We start from the raw sequence: 16,370 nt of genomic DNA on the forward strand, positions 1-16,370 counted from the left end.
CAGCGCTCCCACTCTTCTCCATACAGAGGGGCTATGAGACTGAGAAGGAGATTTTTTGACAGCCTGTTAATACTGGTCCTCAACATCGTCACAAACTGTAAGTACTGCAGCAACACACACTGTCCTGCTATTTAACAGCATTGGAAGAAGTTGCCTCAAACTGCTGATGTAGGATCAGATATTATTTCCATCCCCCAATGGTTAAGGTTAGCATTGGGGTAGTGTGATTTGATCCTAGATCTGTAGTTAGATGCAAATTCTACCTCAAGCCTATTGATCACAGCTAGCCTATTTACAGTATGTTTATTTCTACATGTTATACTGTATATGAAACCAATGGCAAACAGAGAGCAGAAGCAGAAAAGTGAGGTATAAGGTGCGGTGTGCTTGTATCCTGAAATGGGTGTGTCATCCAAGGTGGTGGACAATGACCGTGGAAATACATTTATGTTCTCATGTGCCAGATTCATAGGCATAAATGAAACCAGAAACATAGGTGAGAACTGCTGTAGGGTTGTCACAAATTTGTGAGTGTGCTACAATGTGTGCATTTCAGCGGAGGCTGCTGCGGGGAGGACAGCTCATAATAATGGCTGGAACAGAGCAAATGGAATGGCATCAAAGACCTGGAAACGATGCGTTTGATGTATTTTATACCATTGCACTAATTCCGCTCCAGTCATTACCACGATACTAATGATTATGCGGTCGCTGTTTCATTACAACAATTATTATCTGGGTGATTTTTATTCTAGGTGCACTGGTGCTCCCAAATTAGAATTCCAGGTCGCACAACTAAATATTTAGGAGCATATGAGACCAAAATGGTCACACTTTATAGCTCTGCACACGCACACACGCATGCATGCACACACACACATACAGTGATGGGAGGGACTGATCATAACCAGTCTGACAGGCTTAACCATAATTTCATCCTCAGCATCCAGCCAAGCCATACCAGGCATTCTTTTAGACTCACAGGAGTACATCACACTCTCTCAATCAAACACACACTTTTATAAACAGCTTTACCTACATAACCACTCACTCACACGCACACGGATCATACAATGTAATTGATATGGCTCTCACTTAAAAACACATATTTGTAACAACACTATTTGTGTATTTTCGCAACACATTCTGAGGTCATATTACACTGCAAGCCTTTTACAGGAGACACAGCGGGAAAGCAAAGGGAGTGTGGCAGAGGAACCATCACAAGGACCGAGAAGAGTGCTAGGATCACAGTCATAGGAGCGGTCCCACTCCGGTCCGAGGAAAGTTACAGTTGGGGTCTTAGTACAGAGTATGGTTGGTATAACAGTCTGCAGTGGTCATGTTACGGTCGAAACAAGAACGATCAACGGGCAACGCGATGACTATATTTAAAACATAAAAGCAGTGATCACACTACTCCGGGATTGTTTGTATTACGTTCAAATTAGCAGTGAGAGACGGTCAACACAGTGATTGCACACTTGATCACGGCAGCGCTCCCACTCTTCTCCATACAGAGGGGCTATGAGACTGAGAAGGAGATTTTTTGACAGCCTGTTAATACTGGTCCTCAACATCGTCACAAACTGTAAGTACTGCAGCAACACACACTGTCCTGCTATTTAACAGCATTGGAAGAAGTTGCCTCAAACTGCTGATGTAGGATCAGATATTATTTCCATCCCCCAATGGTTAAGGTTAGCATTGGGGTAGTGTGATTTGATCCTAGATCTGTAGTTAGATGCAAATTCTACCTCAAGCCTATTGATCACAGCTAGCCTATTTACAGTATGTTTATTTCTACATGTTATACTGTATATGAAACCAATGGCAAACAGAGAGCAGAAGCAGAAAAGTGAGGTATAAGGTGCGGTGTGCTTGTATCCTGATATGGGTGTGTCATCCAAGGTGGTGGACAATGACCGTGGAAATACATTTATGTTCTCACGTGCCAGATTCATAGGCATAAATGAAACCAGAAACATAGGTGAGAACTGCTGTAGGGTTGTTAAAAATGTGTGAGTATGCTACAATGTGTGCATTTCAGCGGAGGCTGCTGCGGGGAGGACAGCTCATAATAATGGCTGGAACAGAGCAAATGGAATGGCATCAAAGACCTGGAAACGATGCGTTTGATGTATTTTATACCATTGTACTAATTCCGCTCCAGTCATTACCACGATACTAATGATTCTGCGGTCGCTGTTTCATTACAACAATTATTATCTGGGTGATTTTTATTCTAGGTGCACTGGCGCTCCCAAATTAGAATTCCAGGTCGCACAACTAAATATTTAGGAGCATATGCGACCAAAATGGTCACACTTTATAGCTCTGCACACGCACACACGCATGCATGCACACACACACATACAGTGATGGGAGGGACTGATCATAACCAGTCTGACAGGCTTAACCATCATTTCATCCTCAGCATCCAGCCAAGCCATACCAGGCATTCTTTTAGACTCACATGAGTACATCACACTCTCTCAATCAAACACACACTTTTATAAACAGCTTTACCTACATAACCACTCACTCACACGCACACGGATCATACAATGTAATTGATATGGCTCTCACTTAAAAACACATATTTGTAACAACACTATTTGTGTATTTTCGCAACACATTCTGAGGTCATATTACACTGCAAGCCTTTTACAGGAGACACAGTGGGAAAGCAAAGGGAGTGTGGCAGAGGAACCATCACAAGGACCGAGAAGAGTGCTAGGATCACAGTCATAGGAGCGGTCCCACTCCGGTCCGAGGAAAGTTTAAGTTACAGTTGGGGTCTTAGTACAGAGTATGGTTGGTATAACAGTCTGCAGTGGTCATGTTACGGTCGAAACAAGAACGATCAACGGGCAACGCGATGACTATATTTAAAACATAAAAGCAGTGATCACACTACTCCGGGATTGTTTGTATTACGTTCAAATTAGCAGTGAGAGACGGTCAACACAGTGATTGCACACTTGATCACGGCAGCGCTCCCACTCTTCTCCATACAGAGGGGCTATGGGACTGAGAAGGAGATTTTTTGACAGACTGTTAATACTGGTCCTCAACATCGTCACAAACTGTAAGTACTGCAGCAACACACACTGTCCTGCTATTTAACAGCATTGGAAGAAGTTGCCTCAAACTGCTGATGTAGGATCAGATATTATTTCCATCCCCCAATGGTTAAGGTTAGCATTGGGGTAGTGTGATTTGATCCTAGATCTGTAGTTAGATGCAAATTCTACCTCAAGCCTATTGATCACAGCTAGCCTATTTACAGTATGTTTATTTCTACATGTTATACTGTATATGAAACCAATGGCAAACAGAGAGCAGAAGCAGAAAAGTGAGGTATAAGGTGCGGTGTGCTTATATCCTGATATGGGTGTGTCATCCAAGGTGGTGGACAATGACCGTGGAAATACATTTATGTTCTCATGTGCCAGATTCACAGGCATAAATGAAACCAGAAACATAGGTGAGAACTGCTGTAGGGCTGTCACAAATTTGTGAGTATGCTACAATGTGTGCATTTCAGCGGAGGCTGCTGCGGGGAGGACAGCTCATAATAATGGCTGGAACAGAGCAAATGGAATGGCATCAAAGACCTGGAAACGATGCGCTTGATGTATTTTATACCATTGCACTAATTCCGCTCCTGTCATTACCACGAGCCCGTCCTCCCCAATTAAGGTGCCACCAACCTCCTGTGGTGCATCTATACAACATGTCCATTAAAGGTAGATGACACTGAAGATGTTTTGAAGGAGAAAAACAGAATTATGCCTGAGGGAGAGGGTGTAACACAGTTAATGCCATGGCTGATATGATTGGAAACTTGAGAATCCTGTATGTGTGTGTGTGTGTGTGTGTGTGTGTGTGTCACAGGATGTCTAACACTTATTTCCCAAGGCTAAACCGCATGCAAGTGGGTTTAGAATGCTGTGAATGTGTTTACGTGTGTGCTAAAGCATTTGTGCACATAAATCTACAGTATGTGTTTGTGAACAAGACAACAGGTCCTTCTGTGTGCTTAGAACATAAATTCCCCTAAAGACCGGATTCTGTCAAACTTGCACTGATCAAGGAAAGATAGACACATAGCACTCACTCATACCAAAGCCTGTAAAAATGGGACCTGATGCGTCGTTGCTTTGCACTCAGCATTAGCATCCTGTCCAGGGGGTGTACTTGTACATCCAGCTGCCTCACGCTACAGAAACCGGAGATAGGCTTCTGCTCCTACGAGCTGTTCCGGCTTGCACAAGCCAAAGCTTGACACTTAATCAGCTTGGAATATTGCAAATCTTTGTTTTTAGCAAGGGGCTATGTTTTAATAGCAGATTTGATCACTGTTGTGGGCATGTCCACCTAATTACATTCCAATGTTTTTATATTTACTCTGTTTATCTGTTTAATTTCAGATTCCTGGCTGCTGCCATCGCCGTGGGGAATTTCCATGGAGTCCGTAAACATGAGGCACTTGCTCAAGTGGCACCGTCAACAGTCTCCTTGCAGTTCTATCATCTACTCTGTGCAGTTCCAGGGGTGAGTCAATCACTTCTGAAACATTACAGGAATGTTCAGACACATTGACGATAATACTGCTATTCCCAATACTGCTAAATGGGCTTTCTCTGACTTTTTCACTTTCATCCTTTTTCTCTGGCTGATTGGCGGGAACTGTACACTGAGAATGCAGCCCGGGCAGTGGGCTAAAACCTGTAACAATTGATTTAGATGAGATTCCCCCCCTCCCCTCTAAATTACCACCCCCTGTTGCTAAATAGCACCAATGGTGACATTTGTCTCTTCTTAAACCAGACGCAATTTCCTCTAATAACAAATAGTGTGTTGTCTCAAAAATGTATGTTTTATCAATACCCATTATACAAATATTAAGTAAACAGCGCAATGTTACACTTGCTAATTGCGAGCTGCAGTATTTTTTATTTACAAGATACGCTTATCCAAAGCGGCTTACAGTTTAAGGTAGCTAGGTGAGACAACCACATATCACAGTCATAGTAAGAAAACCTTTTCCTCAATAAAGCAGCTTTCTAACCATGACTGTGCTATGTGGTTATCTCACCTAACTCTGGATAAGAGCATCTTCTAAATGACTAAAATAAATGTACATAAAAAAATACTGCAGCTCGCAATTAGCAAGAGTAACATTGCACTGTTTACTTTATTTTTATAATTGCCTCCTTCTCATGGGCATTGATAAAACTGACGTGTTTGAGACATCACACTATTTGTTTAGAGGACATTGCGTCTGGTTTAAGAAGGGGGTGGTAACTGAGAAGACGTAAAGGTTAGTTAACCACAAGCATGGAACATTAATGTCAAAAAATATGGAACATTAATGTCAAAAATATTTATCATGCAGACAAACAAAAGGACAATAAACATTTGCTCTGGGTATAATGTGTCAATATGAGCTGGCTAATGTATTTCCATGCGTCCTGTAGGGAATTTGAGCTGAGGATCATGAATGGCAGTTGGGAGGACGCGGTTGGTTGTCAGCAGGTCACGCGGACTGAGTGCGACCTGACCTTTGACCTTGGTTCTGACTCAGACTACAACATCCGTGTGCGGGCAGAGTGCGGAAGGCGTGTGTCACCGTGGGCTGAGCTCGGGAGGCCCTTCAACAGGAGAGAGAGTGAGGCATTGTGGGACATCTACGTCCATATACATTTTTTTGATGCCATGGCAATAGTTGGTCAATACATTCATTTTATAATTCCTTCATACATCCAAGGAAACTAAGACAAACTGGAGATATTATATACATTAATTCATCTCTACAGCATTTGTACTAATATTAGCTGAAGACAAAACACTTACCCAAGTGCACAACAGCCATACAAAATGCCAAAACATTTAAACAAGCAGCCTTCCGGTCATTATTATGACAATACAGTGTCCGATTACTATGTGAAATTTCAAAAATGTTGTACGCTTTAAATCCAGGGTATCATACTTATTTCCAACCCAGTATCACAGATGATTGTGAAATAGACACAAATTGCTTATTGGAAATGTGTGTAATGTACACGAATGTGTTATGAAGAAAGAAAATTGCGTTGTGATGAAAATCATGTAATACACACAACAATTCTAATTAGAATTTGCTGCACACTATTGAGGAAGAGAGTTGTCTTTTCAGACCCACATGTGTTTGACAACAGCTGATACAGTGGGGAATTTTTAGTCAGCCACCAATTGTGCAAGTTCTCCCACTTAAAAAGATGAGAGATGCCTGTAATTTTCATCATAGGTACACGTCAACTATGACAGACAAAATGAGAAAAAAAAATCCAGAAAATCACATTGTAGGATTTTTAATGAATTTATTTGCAAATTATGGTGGAAAATAAGTATTTGGTCAATAACAAAAGTTGCTCAATACTTTGTTATATACCCTTTGTTGGCAATGACACAGGTCAAACGTTTTCTGTAAGTCTTCACAAGGTTTTCACACACTGTTGCTGGTATTTTGGCCCATTCCTCCATGCAGATCTCCTCTAGAGCAGTGATGTTTTGGGGCTGTTGCTGGGCAACACGGACTTTCAACTCCCTCCAAAGATTTTCTATGGGGTTGAGATCTGGAGACTGGCTAGGCCACTCCAGGACTTTGAAATGCTTCTTACGAAGCCACTCCTTCGTTGCCCGGGCGGTGTGTTTGGGATCATTGTCATGCTGAAAGACCCAGCCACGTTTCATCTTCAATGCCCTTGCTGATGGAAGGAGGTTTTCACTCAAAATCTCACGATACATGGCCCCATTCATTCTTTCCTTTACACGGATCAGTCGTCCTGGTCCCTTTTCAGAAAAACAGCCCCAAAGCATGATGTTTCCACCCCCATGCTTCACAGTAGGTATGGTGTTCTTTGGATGCAACTCAGCATTCTTTGTCCTCCAAACACGACGAGTTGAGTTTTTACCAAAAAGTTCTATTTTGGTTTCATCTGACCATATGACATTCTCCCAATCCTCTTCTGGATCATCCAAATGCACTCTAGCAAACTTCAGACGGGCCTGGACATGTACTGGCTTAAGCAGGGGGACACGTCTGGCACTGCAGGATTTGAGTCCCTGGCGGCGTAGTGTGTTACTGATGGTAGGCTTTGTTACTTTGGTCCCAGCTCTCTGCAGATCATTCACTAGGTCCCCCCGTGTGGTTCTGGGATTTTTGCTCACCGTTCTTGTGATCATTTTGACCCCACGGGGTGAGATCTTGCGTCGAGGGATCGAGGGAGATAATCAGTGGTCTTGTATGTCTTCCATTTCCTAATAATTGCTCCCACAGTTGATTTCTTCAAACCAAGCTGCTTACCTATTGCAGATTCAGTCTTCCCAGCCTGGTGCAGGTCTACAATTTTGTTTCTGGTGTCCTTTGACAGCTCTTTGGTCTTGGCTATAGTGGAGTTTGGAGTGTGACTGTTTGAGGTTGTGGACAGGTGTCTTTTATACTGATAACAAGTTCAAACAGGTGCCATTAATACAGGTAACGAGTGGAGGACAGAGGAGCCTCTTAAAGAAGAAGTTACAGGTCTGTGAGAGCCTGAAATCTTGCTTGTTTGTAGGTGACCAAATACTTATTTTCCACCATAATTTGCAAATAAATTCATAGAAAATCCTACAATGTGATTTTCTGTATTTTCTTTTCTCAATTTGTCTGTCATAGTTGACGTGTACCTATGATGAAAATTACAGGCCTCTCTCATCTTTTTAAGTGGGAGAACTTGCACAATTGGTGGCTGATTAAATACTTTTTCCCCCCACTGTATTCAGATAAGGGAATGCTGACAGGCTGTACCAAAATTAACGAATGGCGGGGAACAACCTAATTGCGCATTAGATGAGTGGCGCAGTGGTCGATGCAGTGGTCTAAGGCACTGCATCGCAGTGCTAACTTTGCCACTAGAGATCCTGGTTCGAATCCAGGCTCTGTCGCAGCCGGCCGCGACCGGGAGACTCATGGGCGGCGCACAATTGGCCCAGCGTCGTCCAGGGTAGGGGAGGGAATGGCCGGCAGGGATGTAGCTCAGTTGATAGAGCATGGCGTTTGCAACGCCAGGGTTGTGGGCTCGATTCCCACGGGGGGCCAGTATAAAAAAAAAAAATGTATTCACTAACTGTAAGTCGCTCTGGATAAGAGCGTCTGCTAAATGACTAAAATGTAAATGTAAATGTAATGAAGCCTTCTCAGTATGCATGAGCGTAGTATGTTTCTATTTCTTCAGTTTTAACTAAGCAGTATGTTCTAGGTAGTATGGTTAGCACATAGTATGTAGTAGGCAAGAACGATTTCAGACACAGCCTATGTTTGTGACTTACTATGACTTTCACCTTCCACACAGCAATTCTGACAGTGCCAGCTATGACCGTGACCACCATGGGTGATGCCCTTCAGGTGACTTTCAAAGGCCTTCCCCTGATCGTGGGAGTGACCGTGACTATCTGGAAGAAAGGCGAGTTGGTAAGGCTGAGGATATTACATGTATATTATAGTCATGCAGGGATTTTTCTGCCATAGAAATCCTTCGGCGGGCCGCCTAAGCACTTTTTTGGGTCGTATAAGTCCAAACAGTGTAAAAAAAAATATATAAAAAATATAAAGAAAATATAAAGAAATTATTTCCGTGGTGGAAAAACGCTTTCAGTGTAAACTTAAATGACTAAAACCAGATATAAAGTATGTAGAAAAGATAATCGACCTATATATATATATTTTTATAATAGAATCTTTGAGAACTAACAATTACCTAGACAGTCAGAGAGAATTTAAAATAAAAAAACAATGAATTTAGCAGTTTTGATTTTGTTGTTATGTTTGTGCAAAATAACACAGTATTAGCCATGGCTAAATGCATAGAATGGCAGGATATTAGCTTTAAAACAGCAAACAAATGCTCTCATCTCCATGGCAGAATATGTAGAATCTCAGGAAATGAGATTTAAAACTGCTACATTTTCTCTCAACTCCATGCAAAATGTGTCGAATTGCAGGAAATTTGCTTTAAAACGAAAAAAACTTCTCAGCTCCATGGAGAAATTCGTAGAGTTGCAGGAAATTGGCATAAAAATGCAAAAATGTATCTACACCGCCAAGATGGAGGCCTCAAAAATGTTTTCTAAAATGACAACCACGGCCATTGCCACGCCCCCTGCCACACCCACCACCTAAGCCCCTTTTTGATCTAGAAAAATCCCTGTCATGTATTGTGTGGTGGGAGAGAGATTGGAGCTTGTTGTGTGGGGGATGCCTAGGGATTGGCGCAAGGGATTGGTTTGGAATTGGTCCCAAAGGTGACCCCCTAGGTAGCATGATAATGACCTCCTCCTATTAAACTCACATCAAGCAGTGGTTGAGTTCTCTTCAGCAGCGTCTCACTGTGCTCTGTCTCCAAGGGCAAGTCCTCCTTGCGTGTGATCACAGTGCAACAGAATCCGCTCCACATCGATGCCCTGCAGGAGGGAGCAGTGTACTGCGTCAAAGCCCAGGCCCATCTGGACACACACAGCAAGAGCAGCAGCACTGACACACAGTGTGTCTCCATCACAGGTGGGTTGTAAATTATAATACACACTCATAGACACACACATTCTGTTAAAAAGACTGTTTGTCAGACGGTCTTTGGCAATTGGTCCTTCGAGACAGATATAGATATGGCCTTTTTAACACACAAACTGATCAGGCAATGGTATACTTTATCATTATGTGTACCATGGAAAGAAGATCCAAAACATAACATCTTGTATCTATTTCACGTACGCATACAGTCGTGGTCAAAAGTTTTGAGAATGACACAAATATTAATTTTCACAAAGTCTGCTGCCTCAGTTTTTATGATGGCAATTTGCATATACTCCAGAATGTTATGAAGAGTGATCAGATGAATTGCAATTAATTGCAAAGTCCCTCTTTGCCATGAAAATGAACTTAATCCCCAAAAAACATTTCCACTGCATTTCAGCACTGCCACAAAAGGACCAGTTGACATCATGTCAGTGATTCTCTTGTTAACACAGGTGAGAGTGTTGACAAGGACAAGGCTGGAGATCACTCTGTCATGCTGATTGAGTTAGAATAACAGACTGGAAGCTTTAAAAGGAGGATGGTGCTTGAAATCATTGTTCTTCCTCTGTTAACCATGGTTACCTGCAAGGAAACATGTGCCGTCATCATTGCTTTGCACAAAAAGGGCTTCACAGGCAAGGATATTGCTGCTAGTAAGATTGCACCTAAATCAACCATTTATCGGATCATCAAGAACTTCAAGGAGAGAGGTTCAATTGTTGTGAAGAAGGCTTCAGGGAGCCCAAGAAAGTCCAGCAAGTGCCAGGACCGTCTCCTAAAGTTGATTCAGCTGCGGGATCGGGGAACCACCAGTGCAGAGCTTGCTCAGGAATGGCAGCAGGCAGGTGTGAGTGCATCTGCACGCACAGTGAGGCAAAGACTTTTGGAGGATGGCCTGGTGTCAAGAAGGGCAGCGAGGAAGCCACTTCTCTCCAGGAAAAACATCAGGGACAGACTGATATTCTGCAAAAGGTACAGGGATTGGACTGCTGAGGACTGGGGTAAAGTCATTTTCTCTGATGAATCCCCTTTCCGATTGTTTGGGGCATTCAGAAAAAAGCTTGTCTGGAGAAGAGCGCTACCATCAGTCCTGTGTCATGCCAACAGTAAAGCATCCTGAGACCATTCATGTGTGGGGTTGCTTCTCAGCCAAGGGAGTGGGGTCACTCACAATTTTGCCTAACACAACCATGAATAAAGAATGGTACCAACACATCCTCCGAGACCAACTTCTCCCAACCATCCAAGAACAGTTTGGTGACGAACAATGCCTTTTCCAGCATGATGGAGCACCTTGCCATAAGGCAAAAGTGATAACTAAGTGGCTTGGGGAACAAAACATCGAAATGTTGGGTCCATGGCCAGGAAACTCCCCAGGCCTTAATCCCATTGAGAACTTGTGGTCAATCCTCAAGAGGCGGTAGACAAACAAAACCCCACAAATTCTGACAAACTCCAAGCATTGATTATGCAAGAATGGGCTGCCATCAGTCAGGATGTGGCCCAGAAGTTAATTGACAGCATGCCAGGGCGGATTGCTGAGGTCTTGAAAAAGAAGGGTCAACACTGCAAATATTGACTCTTTGCATAAACTTAATGTAATTGTCAATAAAAGCCTTTGACACTTATGGAATGCTTGTAATTATACTTCAGTATACCATAGTAACATCTGACAAAAATATCTAAAAACACTGAAGCAGCAAACTTTGTGAAGACCAATACTTGTGTCATTCTCAAAACTTTTGACCACGACTGTACATTTCAAACACACACCAACCACACACACACTTACACATTGGGATTCTTGATCATCTCTGTGCACTTTGTAACTGCTCTAGAAAAACAAATCTGCTAATCATGGAAACATAACCTTCTGATGGATACAGTGCGTACGTTACAGCCTTATTCTAAAATGGATTAAATTGTGTTTTTTCCTCATTAATTTACACACAATACCCCATAATAACGAAGCAAAAACAGGTTAAAACAATTTTAATAAATCAACTGAAATTCCTTCTTTACATAAGCATTCAGACCCTTTGCTATGACTCGAAATTGAGTTCAGGTGCATCCTGTTTCCATTGATCATCCTTGAGATGTTTCTACAGCTTGATTGGAGTCCACCTATGGTAAATTCAATTGATCGGACATGATTTGGAAAGGCACACACCTGTCTATATAAGGTCCCACAGTTGACAGTGCATGTCAGAGCAAAAACAAGCCATGAGGTCGAAGGAATTGTCCATAGAGCTCTGAGACAGGATTGTGTCGAGGCAGGTCTGGGGAAGGGTACCAAAAACAATTCTGCAGCATTGAAGGTCCCCAAGAACACAGTGGGCTCCATCATTCTTAAATGGAAGAAGTTTGATATCCACCAGACGCTTCCTAGAGCTGGCCACCTGGCCAAAGTCAGCAATCGGGGGAGAAGGGCCTTGGTCACGGAGTTGACCAAGAACCCGATGGTCATTCTGACAGTGCTCCAGAGTTCCTCTGTGGAGATGGGAGAACCTTCCAGAAGGACAACCATCTCTGCAGCACTCCAACAATCAGGCCTTTATGGTAGTGGCCAGATGGAAGCCACTCCTCAGTAAAAGGCACGACAGCCCGCTTGGAGTTTTCCAAAAGGCACCTAAAGGACTCTCAGACCATGAGAAACAAGACTCTCTGGTCTGATGAAACCAAGATTGAACTCTTTGGGCTGAATGCCAGGCGTCACATCTGGAGGAAACCTGGTGAAGCATGGTGGTGCCAGCATCATGCTGTGGGGATGCTTTTCAGTTGCAGGGACTCGGAAATTCGTCAGAATTAGTCAGAAAGCAAAGATTAACGGCGCAAAGCACAGAGAGATTCTTGATTAAGAGCGCTCTGAAGCAGGTTAGGACCTCAGACTGGGGTGAAGGTTCACCTTCCAACAGGACAACGACCCTAAGCACACAGCCAAGACAAGGCAGGAGTGGCTTCGGGACAAGTCTCTGAATGTCCTTGAGTGACCCAGCAGGAGCCCGGCCTTGAACCCAATCGAACATCTCTGGAGAGACCTGAAAATAGCTGTGCAGCGACGCTCCCATCCAACCTGACAGAGCTTGAGAGGATCTGCAGAGAAGAATGGGAGTACCTCCCCAAATACAGTTGTGCCAAGCTTCTATCATCATACCTAAGAAGACTCAAGGCTGTAATTGCTGCCAAAGGTGCTTCAACAAAGTACTGAGTGAAGTGTCTGATTACTTATGTAAATGTAATATCCGTTTTTTATTTTCAATGCATTTGCAAAAATTCTGGAAAGCTGTTTTTGATTTGTCATTATAGGGTATTGTGTGTAGATTGATGAGGGAAAATGTTTTTTTTATCAATTTTAGAATAAGGCTGTAAAGTAACAAAATGTGACTGCCGGCTCAAATCAGTCTTATGTAGCAACATTTCAAATTGTATTTTTTACATTGGATAAAAGTTGAGAGTCAGAGCTACAAAATGGTATATCATACACTGCATTTTTGAGGAACAATGGGAAAGTAATTCTGCTTTGAAAGTTGATAAACTTGTAAACTCACTTTTGAGAAAATGGCCTTTGAATGTTTTGGAACCTACTTGAGAGCTCTCCTTTGTCTACACCCATTCAGCATTGTTCACACCCTCTTGAGCCAGCCCCACCCATTTCTTTAAGGATTCACATGTGAGGTAATGTGCTGAACAGTGAGTAGTGTAGTAAAGATTTAGACTAAAAGTGGTAAAAGTAGTAGCCTACCATAAGGAAAAATTCCAGGTAAACAGACACAAATATTGTATAAATACGCTTACCCAGACACACTTGTCTAAATTGATGGGTCATGTGAAAGAAATGCTATAACCCCCAGCCACATCTTGCTAAGTGGATGGGTCTCTACAGAAGGTGTAAACGGTACAGCAAAATGGTTACTTGCATAGTAGCAATATCAGAAATAGATAGTGTCAATATAAATTAAATAATATACAAGAATAATATCAATAACGATTTCAGTGATAGATGAGGTAGTTATATGCATACAATCAAGGGTAAAGTGGCTGAGTAGCAGGATAAAAATAATAATAATATTAGCAGCAACGTATGTGTTAGGAGAGAGTCATTTGAATAGAGGCACTGCAGATAGTGCTGATGACTGGTCCGTCCAAACCACACATTAACAAGGGAATCTATATTCGGAGAGCCTGTTTCTGTCCTGCCCTTGACTTTGGTGCAGGGCATGTGATGTCCATAGCCTCTTCATCGCAAAACTCCCTGATCTTCTCAAAATGATACGTTTGTACAGGTGGTGCTTGTACAGGCAGACCATCTATGGGAGGAAGGATGTCAGCGTTGCGCAGCAGCTGAAACCTGGTCCCGACTGAGTCTGAACGCTCCTTGGCGACAACACCAGGCTCCAAAGCATCGAAGCTGTAAAACAGGAAATAACAACAACAAAAATTAGAAGACATCACAACCTTGCACAACATCAATTCACCTCCCAGGATATAATGCAATGAAAATTATATTCACCTGAAGTGCTGGTACTGCTTGATCTGAGCTTTCCACCAAAGTATTTGTGTCCTGGGTGGCGTCCTGGTAATACTATTGCATTATCCTCTGCGTAGTTGTTGATGAAGTTCACAACTCGCTGCATGTCCTCATGCTTCAGGTGTAACCTGTGCTTGCTTGGGCCAACTCTCTTTTTGATGGGAGGCATTAGACCATTCTCCTTGTAGGACTGGTGGAGGAGAGTCAGGTGTGTACTACTGATGCTGAAAGACAAATTCCAGATACAAATGTTTTAGCATTATTATACAATAGATAGCCGTAATCACCGTCAGACACACCTGGTTAACTTGATGGGTGGTCAGCTAGCTAGCTAACAGTAAGCTTTAACTTGGGGTCTTTTGTTTAGACATGTAGCTAACTAGCTAGCTAGCTAAACGATGAACCATAATCCAAATCCATAGAGTACTAGCAATACAAACCGATTGTCATAGCTAGCTAAAGTTAACCAAATAAGTTCAATGTTAGCTAGTTAACATTAGGCTATAACTAGCAATGTGAAATGGCATTCTGAGATATCACTACACACAGATCATACACATAATGTTAGCTTGCAAGCCAGCCATCTAACATCAGCTAGCTAGCTAACAGTACGCTTTAACTTGTTCTGTAGCTACTAGCTAGCTAGCTAAACAATTAACCATAATCCCAATCCATAGAGTACTAGCAATACAAACCGATTGTCATAGCTAGCTAAAGTTAACCAAATAGGTTCAATGTTAGCTAGTTAGCTAGCTAACATTAGGCTATAACTAGCAATGCGAAATGGCATAGTATCTGAAACTGTACTAGACTCTTACCCGTATACATGGATGAACGCTTCACGGCAGACTGCAACCCCTTTCATTAAATAAGACGTCCTGTGTCGTTTCCGTTTTGTTTGTACAGCTTGCTTGGCCAGTTGTGTCAAGTCACTCTGGTTCACACTGATCGTGTGCAATGCCATAAGAATCATTTACATTTTACATTTTAGTCATTTAGCAGACGCTCTTATCCAGAGCGACTTTACAGTTAGTGAGTGCATACATTTTTTTTTTCATACTTCTGTGTTCTCTTTTCGACTCCCTCTGCATTTGTAATCAAACGGCAGAATTCTATTCATCTCCTTATCATACTGCTTCTACCAGACATTCCACTGATTTCAAAACTCTGTCAACTTCTTGCATGACAACAACACTGTTGATCGCCTTTTCATCCCCATCACTGTCATCAGAAGACTCTACAATGTCTTCTTCAATGAAAATATTTTTACCTAAATCAGCGATTTCCTCATCGTCTGATTCATTTTCAGAGTCAGCATTGCACGATCGTCTTCCAGAAAGTAGTCCATCACAACTTTTTCAAACTGACCGTTGTCGATAGCGCGTGATAAATTCAGGGCAGCAATGTTATTGAGCGCAGTAGCAACATATTTGCAGTTCTCCATGGCTAACGTTATATCTTTAGAAAAAACTGTAGTAGAAAGGAGTATCTACGCATAACGAGCAGCTCATATTATAGACACAAGATTCTACACCGCAGACCAATCTGAAACTCATCTCTTGGCATGTCCAGCCCACTCATTATCTCAGCCAATCATGGCTAGTGGGAAGGTTCCTGTCTATTTCTGTGGCTAAACCGACTAGGCTTGTAATTTAACAACTTAATTCGTATTTACAGATGGCATACACGTTTGTTATTAAGGCACATGAAAGTTCAAATGTTCCAGAAGGCATTTCTGCCAAAAAACGCATTTTGATAAAAATTTAATTAAAAAAAGTTGTGACTTGCGACATATGCCTAGTTTCCTGAAACGGGTCACAAATGTGGAAATATTCAAGGGGTCTGAATACTTTCAGAATGCACTGTATTGTGCTCTTATGCTACATTAAGGCTGTATACTTCTCTACTATAACACAAATATTGTCACTGTGTTCAAAGGTCCTGGACCTACCTGGCTGAAGCCCACTACAGTGACTGTTATCGTGGTGATATTGGCAGGCCTGGTGTTTTTTCTCTCTTGGTCAGTAACCCACTGTAGCCCAGAGGCCTGCTACGCCTATTTCCGCAAGGAGCCACAGCCCACTGCACTGGTGAGTGTCAGTCCTACAATCATTGGGTATAATGGATTTATTTATCTCTCTCTCTCTCTCTCTCTCTCTCTCTCTCTCTCTCTCTCTCTCTCTCTCTCTCTCTCTCTCTCTCTCTCTCTCCTCTCTCTCTCTCTCTCTCTTCCTCTCTCTC

The 16,370-nt window shown here is 42.4% G+C and overlaps 1 protein-coding gene across 1 annotated transcript in view; it reads left to right on the forward strand.

Moving 5' to 3' along the window:
• Positions 1-1,527: 1,527 nt before the first annotated feature.
• Positions 1,528-16,370, forward strand: part of crfb16 (cytokine receptor family member B16) — a gene marked incomplete at both ends in the record, with an annotated part of 17,368 nt that continues 2,525 nt past the window's right edge. Inside the window, 6 exons of the mRNA XM_084188014.1 lie at positions 1,528-1,591; positions 4,437-4,560; positions 5,487-5,677; positions 8,382-8,506; positions 9,433-9,586; positions 16,068-16,219. Coding sequence (XP_084044140.1) covers positions 1,528-1,591; positions 4,437-4,560; positions 5,487-5,677; positions 8,382-8,506; positions 9,433-9,586; positions 16,068-16,219 — 810 coding nt within the window. The remainder of the gene's footprint in view (positions 1,592-4,436; positions 4,561-5,486; positions 5,678-8,381; positions 8,507-9,432; positions 9,587-16,067; positions 16,220-16,370) is intronic.

The sequence above is a fragment of the Coregonus lavaretus genome, assembly GCF_964263955.1.
Source record: "Coregonus lavaretus genome assembly, chromosome: 23".
NCBI classification, from domain to species: Eukaryota; Metazoa; Chordata; class Actinopteri; order Salmoniformes; family Salmonidae; genus Coregonus; species Coregonus lavaretus.